The following is an 8804-nucleotide window of genomic DNA, read 5'->3' as shown; positions in this document are numbered from 1 at the left end:
CATCTGTTCTCTGCTCTTACACTTATTACTCATTGACCTCGTTCTTATCATTTCTCCGCTAAAATAAGTAAATTGACCGACCATAAAAGCATTTCAGGTCCAGATTCTCTTCATGGATCACATTCCGGTAATCTTTAAACGTGTTATCATGGATCGCCTGTGAGGAGAATGGAATAATATCACAATATCATATGTGTCAGAACCTGAGCAACAAAAGTACGTTCTCAGAACGGCACTAATGAGATGAGGTGGATTATTTCCTTATTGTCCTTATTTCCATTAGATGATTTACTGAGTTGATAACACGTTTGGATAACGTGTTCCTGAGTAGTTCACTGCTCTGATTCACTTCAGGGTTAAAAGACACTTTGACCTCGTTATTACGCGACTGATTTACAGCTTTCAAACTGCACGTTATATTCCAGATGGATCAAACTCTCACTGATCCCTGCGGGGGGGGGTTGATTAACACCGGGGGAGAAACAACTTTCACTGGGGGGCATTCTTATGATACTTCTGATTGAAATCATGTGGCTCTGGCATGTGCCAATTCATTTATTTATTTTTTATTAGGGATTTACCCAGAATTTCCATTGGTCACTAGCAAGGCAGGCAATTACCTTTCTTGATTTCTTACAGAAAAACCACATCGTAGTAAAAAAGTAAAAGCAAAAATATTGATTTAAATCTAAAAGACCAAAAAAACTACAACAAAAAGAAAATACAAAAAGACAATAAAGCTGGAAAACAAATTGAAAAGGGAAAAAACATACTTACAACAATAAATCAAAAAATGAATAAAATAATAAAGAACAACTACTATGTGATACATGCAGTTGACAAACATGCATTAATATGCTGCAAAGTACATCAAGAACTGTGTTTATAACTGGGATCACAAACAGGCACAGCACAAAACAACCAATTTAACCATAGCGCACACGCACACGCACACAAACACGCACTCGTCATTAACGTTCTCGGGCGCGGGGGGGGGGCCGTTCTGCCGGACCCAGAACGTTCCGCTGCACGGCTGGTACGCACCCAGCTGCTGTGTTCTTCGTGTTTGGTGTCATGGCGACACCGCGCCCGCCTCCGGTCGCCTCCGACCCCCCAGCGCCGATGTGCGCCGTCCGTCTCACACTTCTGTGTCGGTGTGCAAGATGTAAATTAAACCTACAGCTCAGTGAGCAACCAGGAAGTGAGCGTTTAATGTTAAACAATGAAGGTGTCACCGACAAATTATATTTAACATTATAACCAAAACTGTAAATAACACCTATTTCTGTCCCATTCGCAGGCAATTCAGGATAATATAAGATATCTATCACAAAATAATATTCTGATTAAGGGATATTATGGATATTACGGGTACAGAACCCGGTGTTTGGGGAAGCAGAATACGTCGTTAGCATTTTGCTAGCATCCGGCTAGCCAAACCTTCCTCGTGTGCCGGTTGGTAGAAGCTCCACACCAGGCTGCTGCCTCACTGGGACCTCAGGCCGACCTGCAGATCTTTTGTAGTTTCTCCACCAAAGTTCTCCTGCATTTTTCATGCGTCTGTGACTCACTTCTCTCACGCTTCGATCAGCTGATCTTTCACTTTCGCTCGTTCACCTCATCCGTCTCTTTCAGAAGCAGGATTGACTATTGGCCTCCGTCACGGCACCACCCGCCCAGTCTCCCAGCCCGGATTCATCACCCCCACCCCCACCCCCTCTCTCATTCCATCAGCCTCATCAGCCTCATTAACCACCTCCACCAGTGTCTGGACGGGGGATTTATTGTGCTGCTGTTCGGCGCCGATGTGCCTTATCAATCTCTGTGAAGAGTCCATAAACTCACATATCGTCTGATTATAATAAACTATCATCTTTGTTTCGTTTCACTGCAATAAATCACGTGAAGACTCGAATGCAACTGATGCCGACTGATAACTTCTGTTTAGTAATGCTGGAGATAAATGTTGAATATTAGTTTAAATATGAACGTTGACTACATTCCCAACTTGTGAGGAGAAAAGACTCTGATTGTGTATCAGGGAAAATAATAAAGAAGAATTCCTCCGAAGCCCCGTCAGCTGCTCACATCTTTGTGAATAATTGTTGCCAGACGACAGCAGCTTTTGTGGATAAAGTATCACAGCCGATGATTCAATAAGAGGCATATTTCATAATATTAATGGCTAACTCAAATTAAACATACGTCTTAAACCAGCAATTTGCTCTACAATGTGGCTCAAATATTTGTCCTACGTGTTTTATAAAGAGTCGTGGACTATCACGCCTTTGTAATCTAACTTTCCAGAGCTCTTCTATTCTCCCTCTTTGACTTTTGACTTGTGCAACTCCCAGAAACGTGCATGTGTCTAAAGTGTCACCGGGTGGAAAGTATTTCTACATTTTCCTGAAATCAAATCTAAGATGGGCGTGAGCATTGTCCGCTGACCCGACCAATGATAATAAAGTTGTAAATAGAACAATAAACATGGTGGCTAAAGTCTCCCTTTTATCTGGACCTCGTGTCCAGGTGCGGCAGTGTGGGCGGAGCCAAGACTTTAATTGGACCCACGAGGTCAGATGACAAAAGGTTACGCTCGTAAACTGGTGCAACTTTTAATCAGATTTTTCCACAGCCCTTTTACAGCACTTTTCATTATGTTTTTGCCCAAAAAGCATCAAAATTGACGGTACATTCCTGTAATTTAAAATGACGATCCTGACTCCATCTGCATCTGCAAGAAATGTACTACAGCTCATTACTTTCCTCTGGAAATTTTTTTTTAATAATATATCTGTCTATTATTGCTTACATATAAATAAAAAGCTACCTAAAAAATTACACTCCAATTACACAGTAGATGCGTCCGAGTCTGAAGTCAGGAGCTCAAAAGCCAATCAGATATCAAAGCAATAATGTGTTTGCTGCAGGAAATCATTTTCTCTCAGCAGCCCCAATGTTCCGGTGTAAGATATGAATCCTGCACACAACAGGAACCATCAGAGATGAACGGTTAATAAATGAATTAAAAGGAGTTTGTGTTATAAACAAACCTGATGAAAAGAAAGTGACAAAACTGCATTTTAAAAATAGTAATTTCTTTATTTTACAAATATTGCATAGAGTCTTAAATACTGAATGATAACAAATGTTTTCAACGCTACATTGAACATTTAAAATGTATTATTTTGTAAATATAACCTTTTATAAGACGGCCTCTCTCATGCACCATAAGAAATATAAAAATACGTTATGAGCGTGTGAACCACCCATAGTTAAGTCATAGCAGAACTACACATTGAAAACGTCACATGCCCAGAAACAGCAGGTTCCACACGTGCTCTGCAGCATGAATCATGAGAGCCGCGTCGCTGACACGCCATCGCGCCGCCCAGAGACGCAGATCAAACGCCCCCGCGTTAAAGCCGCGCCGCACTGACCGCCGAGTCCTCGTCCCTCGCCATGGCGGGGTTGTCGTACATCTCCAGACTCTTCCTGCCCTGGTTCATCACCTTCTCGTCCTCCTTCTTCCTGCAGCACTTGCAGCACTTGCAGCAGCAGCAGCAGTGTTTGCCGCAGAAGCCGAAGGCGGAGGTCACCACGGCATCCCACGGCGCCAGGGAGCGCATGGGCCGCGGCAGGAAGTCCCAGCTGCGGAGGCAGTGGGGCAGGAAGCGGACGCAGTGGGACTGCATCACGTTGACGACGACCACGAAGACCGCCAGGGCGACCAATGGCACGCCGACGCCCACCAGGACCTGCCAGCCCGCCACCGACAGGCCGAAGACGGTCAACGGGAAGACCAGGAAGCACACAAAGAGGTAGAAGGCGGCGAACCAGCGGTACTTGGCGGTGCGGTTGCCGAGGCCTCGCGCCAGCCGGATGGGCAGCCGCGTGAAGGGGATGGGATACCACAGCAGGATGCCCATGATGTTGAAGAAGAAGTGGCAGAGGGCGATCTGAAGAGAAACCAGGCGGTGAGATGGACTTTGGCAATGAGAAGCTTGTTCACTCTAGTGGTTTATTGTGTTAGCATGCTAACATTTTACAATCAGTGGTAAAAAGCACAGAGGAGACTGGTAGTTCTTTAGTTTTGATGGTTTGTTGATAACCAGTTGTATTTCCCGTATATTTAAATATATTTACAATAAACAGTATTTTCTTTATCGTGTGTATTCTGGTCAAATTTTCATTTTTTTTAGAGTTCATCCTCTGGGGACCAACGGTATCAGAGTTCATGACAATCCATTAAACGGTAGTTTAGTGACGCTGTGGATCACCATAGTCTGTAGGATTCATCGACTGGGGACCATGAAGGTTTTTCGCTAGCTGCTAGCATGGCGAATCACGGCACCACAAGGGAACCGTTGCGCCGCGTCTCACCTGCAGCGAGTTGGCTAGCGTCTCTCCGGGGCTAGCCATAGCAGCTAATATAGCTGTGGTCGTCGTGCCAATGTTGGAACCCAGCGTCAGAGGATACGCTCTCTCCAGGCTAATGACGCCGATACCTGGTTGAAAGAAGGTGGACCAGATATAAATCACGTTGTTAAAAAAAGAAAAAGAAAGAAGAAAAAATGCCACGTTATCGACGACCCACCGACTAGAGGAGTGATGGCCGAGGTGAAGACGGAGCTGCTCTGAACGATGAAGGTCATCCCCGCCCCCACGAACATCGCAATGTAGCCGGTCACCCAGGCGAAGGGGAAGGGAAAGTCTGTGGCCAACCAGAAGCACCGGAAGGTGAGCAATTCGCCAGGTGAGCTCAGGTGTGCCGACCATCAAATTGGGGTTCTTTCCTTACCTGTGTTGAGCACCTTCTTGATGACCACAGCCACCTGTCCCTTCAGCATGGAGTTGAGCAGCTTGACGATGAGGATGAGGCAGGTGCAGAGGGTGAGCAGGGACAGAGCCAGGAGGATCAGGCCCACCGCCAGGTCTGGCAGGTTGGTGCCGGCGAAGATGTGTTTGCCTGCGACGGAGGGTCAAAGAGCGGGTCGATTCGTTTAGCGACCGCTAAATATCGCCTCGCTCCAACCTCTTTTCTTCTAAACGTTCACTCTCTTTTACTTCCTTTCTGAATAAGTCTCAATGTTCAACGTGTAAGAAAGTTTAGCCCCGCCCCCTAACACCTGCGATCTCAGGTAACACGCAAACTTCAACAACTCAAAGGTAGAAATTCATTTTTAAACCGCATTTCATACAAAGATCTAGGAAATCTGTGAGGCTACGTTGAGTAGTGACGCTCGTTACCCAGGGAGGCCTGGGTAGCGGTGGGGGGGGGGGGGGCTTCAGCTGAGTCACCTGCTACAGCTCAAAGGTGGCCATTGTCCGAACATCAGAAGGTCTGGATGAAGGAGCTTGTTGTGTCTCATATGTCACCGAGCCTCAGTGGATCAGATAATCCTGACTGCTTTGTAAGGGGGGCGTGGGGGGGGGGGCGCTGTTCTTCTTCTCCCGGCGCTTACACACTTACATTTCTCTTGGTAATCAGTCCAAGACGAGTTCATCTGGGTCCAGGTCAGGTTTCCCTCCTCCCAGCACAAAGCCCCAGCGGTGCAGTTCTTCACCGTTTCATTCCAGAAAGTCTGCAGGAAAGAAAACAGCTTTAAATAAATAACTAAGAAGTCAGTGACGATCTTTAAATGACCACAGCCGACATTCCACCTCTGATCAAACAACACCTCTTTACGGCGCGATCTGACAAGGCAACCCCTGTGGCCGCGATGCTTGGAGGACAATAGCAATGATTAACAGGAGGAGCCGAGGCAACAATAGCCTCATCACATGTTTTTACTGCCACCGCCTCGTGTCTCAGCGGGTCGGCAAACTAACAATTTAGGCGTGTTCTTACCGTGTTGGTCTCTGTTTTGCACCACACTTTGATCAGGCTCTTGTTCCTGGCTGCCGCGTCACCGGTGGCGATGCCGGTGATGACAGATTTATCCAGCTGGGGGAGAACACACAATCACGTAAAAACCCGGTAAATAAAAGAACTCTCGATGTTCAACGCCTGGTGTTCGCCGCACGCACCTGGATGATGGAGTCGGTGAGCGGGTCGGTGATGACGTTGAGCAGGTCGGGGGCGTTCTCCCCGCTCTCGATGTTGAAGGACTTGATGATGAGGTGGGTGAGCTTGTACAGGACGCCCGTGGCCACTTCCAGAGGCAGAAGGATCATCACGGACAGCCAGTTGAAGAAGTCGTGCACCGTGGCGCCGGCGAAGGCCCTGGGAGTGAAGGGTCACGCGGTGCATTAGTGGAGTCACGTGGGGGGGGGGGGGGGGCGTTCGTCTTTGTAACGTAATCGTTCACGTGGGCCCTGATTTACCTGCGGAACTCGTTACGGTCTCCCGCCTGCATCATCGCCACGATGGTGTTGGTGACCGATGTGCCGATGTTGGCGCCCATGATGATCGGAACCGCCGACTGGACATCGAGCACTGAGGGAAAGCAGCGCGTTACCTTAGACTGTTTCCCACTACACTGTGAAAACGACTTTTGGAGGGTAGTAATTATTACCCAGGCCAATTGTTTTACTGCAAGTGTAAATTAGTCAGCAAACAAAGTATAATTATGGGCAACTACACTACCTATTTTTGGACAGTAACAATCTTTTTAAGTAAAGCTTCCCTTCCCTGATAAGTGATGGTCAACAAGTCCAATTCTTAATAACAATTCTTAGGTATTAAGTGCTTACCATCAAGCATATATTACCTCTTTTTTGTAAGTAATCAGTTGTATAAAGGTAGACTTTACATTACAGGTCATTTAGCAGACACTTTTATCCAAAGCGACTTACATTACACTTTAAACCCGTGGCTTTTTCACATTTTTGCCCGGGGAGCAATTAGGGGTCAGGTGTCTTGCTCAGGGACACTTCGACATGGAACATGGGGCAGCCTGGAACGGAACCAACAACCTTGTGCTTCCCAGCACACCTTCTCTAACCCCTGCGCCAGGACGACCCAGTTACCCACCAATTTACCTAATTTCTTTTAGTGTATCTTAGTTGTAAAACATAGGTATCAAGAAACAAGAAAGTGCAATTCCATCGATTAACTACCTGTTGTAGATAAGAGCCTTTATAAGTCCACTCTAAGTGCTACAATGAATTGGGTCTTTGAGTGGAGGCGTCTGGAGAGGTGTGTCTCTCTGCGGTCCTGGTGTCTTTGCAGTTGTGTTGTGTAATCCATCCACGCGTCCATGCGTGTGTCCGCAGTAGACGTGTTGACAAACAGTGTGCGTTGTGTCCCACTTACACCCAGAGGACACCATGCTGACCACAATGGAGGAGGAGGTGCTGGAGCTCTGCACCAGCACTGTGACTAACACCCCGATCACCAGCCCGGCCACAGGGTTGGACAATATCACATTGTCCTGGAAGATGTCACCAGCAGCTTTTCCTGCACACACACACACACAACCTCAGGTCAAAAAAAGACGCCGCGCTGCACGCCGTGTTGCGTGAGTGGTGATCTAGATGTGCAGTGATTTACCTCCGACCAGCTGGAAGGCGGAGCTGAGGACATCCAGCGAGCAGATGAACAGGTAGAGAAGTCCGATCAGCATCACGGCCTTCAGGATGCCGCTGAGCACCCGCATGATCTTCCCTTTAGTGTCCAGGTCTGTAAAGAGAAACCACACAATGCGTTGTGACTCAGGGTGACTCAGCGGGGGGGGGGGGAGGCTTCGGTAAAGGCCTCCGCGGGACGGGACAGCGAGCTGCCTCACCCGACCACTTGACCCCGGCGTCTTTGAGCTCGGGCAGGTCCCAGGGGTCGTCCCCGTCCGGCTCCCTGTTCACCAGGTCCACGGTGGAGTAGGCCGGCAGGATGGTGGCATCTTTAGCCGAGGCGTTGTCGTTGTCTAGAGATGGATGTGTGGGGGGGGGGCAAGTTAGAAAACAGCAGCACGGGTGAAGCGAGCATTGAAAGTGAGAAAAGGGAGACGCACCGAGAGTCGGGAGGGAATCGGTCCCCACCTGTGGTCTTGGAGCCATGACGGTCTGAGGAAGGAAGGAACGTCATTTGAGTCTGAGACGATGAAGAACGAAACCTCTTTAGTCCACATGCACATCAGTAATACGGCCACGATAACAACGTGATGACATCATCAAATGAGAAAAGCCTCAACATGTCCCCCTTTGAGTTTGATCCAGGAAAACTATCTGATCACTGCGATGAGAATAAAAATAACTCTGAAAGAATCTAAAGAAAACCGACAAAAGTGTCCCAGATGTCTCCTCCTGCTCCTCCATGCAATCATCTCAGTAATGAGTTGGACAAATGCCTCCGTGCGGCTCCGCGTTACGCACCTGCAGCGGGGCGCCGTGAGCCAGCGGACAGCGGGCGGCTTCACCTGGGTCACCTGTTGCTCTCCTCCGGGCGGAGCGCGCTTATATAGCGCGGCGCCGGGCACGCGCGCGCCCACACGCGCGCCCACACGGGCGCCCACAGCGGCTCAAAGGTCGCGCACACATGTGCAGAGTGCGAGAGGCTGCGAGGTGCATTTATCTGTGTGATAAAAGCGGAGTAATGGTTTGATTAATGGGTGGAAAAGATCCACGGCGTCCTGATGATTAGTGTTGCACGCGGAGGACATCTCATATCTTTGTTTGCATTTATTTATTTTATCATGTTCTAGGCAGTGAAATAATTAAACAACGTGTTTGCATAAAAGCCACATGCAGGGTCCGAGCAGCAGGTAATAAACGCGGGATGAAGGTGAGGCAGCTGCCCCCTGGTGGCCGGAAGGGAAACAGCAGGCTGCAGATATTCTACATTAAATTAAACTACATTCCATTGT

The 8804-nt window shown here is 48.1% G+C and overlaps 1 protein-coding gene across 2 annotated transcripts; it reads right to left on the bottom strand.

The window, feature by feature from the left end:
* Positions 1–3081: 3081 nt before the first annotated feature.
* On the bottom strand, positions 3082–8426 carry LOC120813139 (sodium-dependent phosphate transport protein 2B). Of its 2 annotated transcripts, none has more exons than XM_078108729.1 (13): positions 8314–8426; positions 7953–8004; positions 7731–7865; positions 7496–7624; positions 7259–7402; positions 6328–6439; positions 6031–6226; positions 5852–5947; positions 5474–5585; positions 4802–4969; positions 4598–4714; positions 4384–4508; positions 3082–3959 (listed from the first exon to the last, which is right to left on the bottom strand). In XM_078108729.1, exons 2-13 carry the CDS (start codon positions 7996–7998, stop codon positions 3420–3422), a joined length of 1920 nt encoding a protein of 639 aa, XP_077964855.1. In that variant the 5' UTR covers positions 7999–8004; positions 8314–8426; the 3' UTR covers positions 3082–3419. The 2 variants fall into 2 exon arrangements, with proteins under 2 accessions (XP_077964855.1, XP_077964856.1); XM_078108730.1 differs by having other exon boundaries at positions 7981–8032; positions 8314–8357.
* Positions 8427–8804: the final 378 nt, after the last annotated feature.

The sequence above is a fragment of the Gasterosteus aculeatus genome, chromosome 8 (assembly GCF_964276395.1).
Source record: "Gasterosteus aculeatus chromosome 8, fGasAcu3.hap1.1, whole genome shotgun sequence".
NCBI lineage: Eukaryota > Metazoa > Chordata > Actinopteri > Perciformes > Gasterosteidae > Gasterosteus > Gasterosteus aculeatus.
This window is presented reverse-complemented; position numbering and strand designations above follow the sequence as displayed.

Bases quoted from the DNA above. Each gene is read 5' to 3' on its own strand.
- LOC120813139 (XM_078108729.1), bottom strand. From the start codon at position 7,998: ATGGCTCCAAGACCACAGGTGGGGACCGATTCCCTCCCGACTCTCG. The intron at 4,970-5,473 runs GTAAGTGTGTAA...CCTCCGTCGCAG, and splicing joins GACTGATTACCAAGAGAAAT to GCAAACACATCTTCGCCGGC. The intron at 4,509-4,597 runs GTGGGTCGTCGA...TCTTTCAACCAG, and splicing joins GGCCATCACTCCTCTAGTCG to GTATCGGCGTCATTAGCCTG.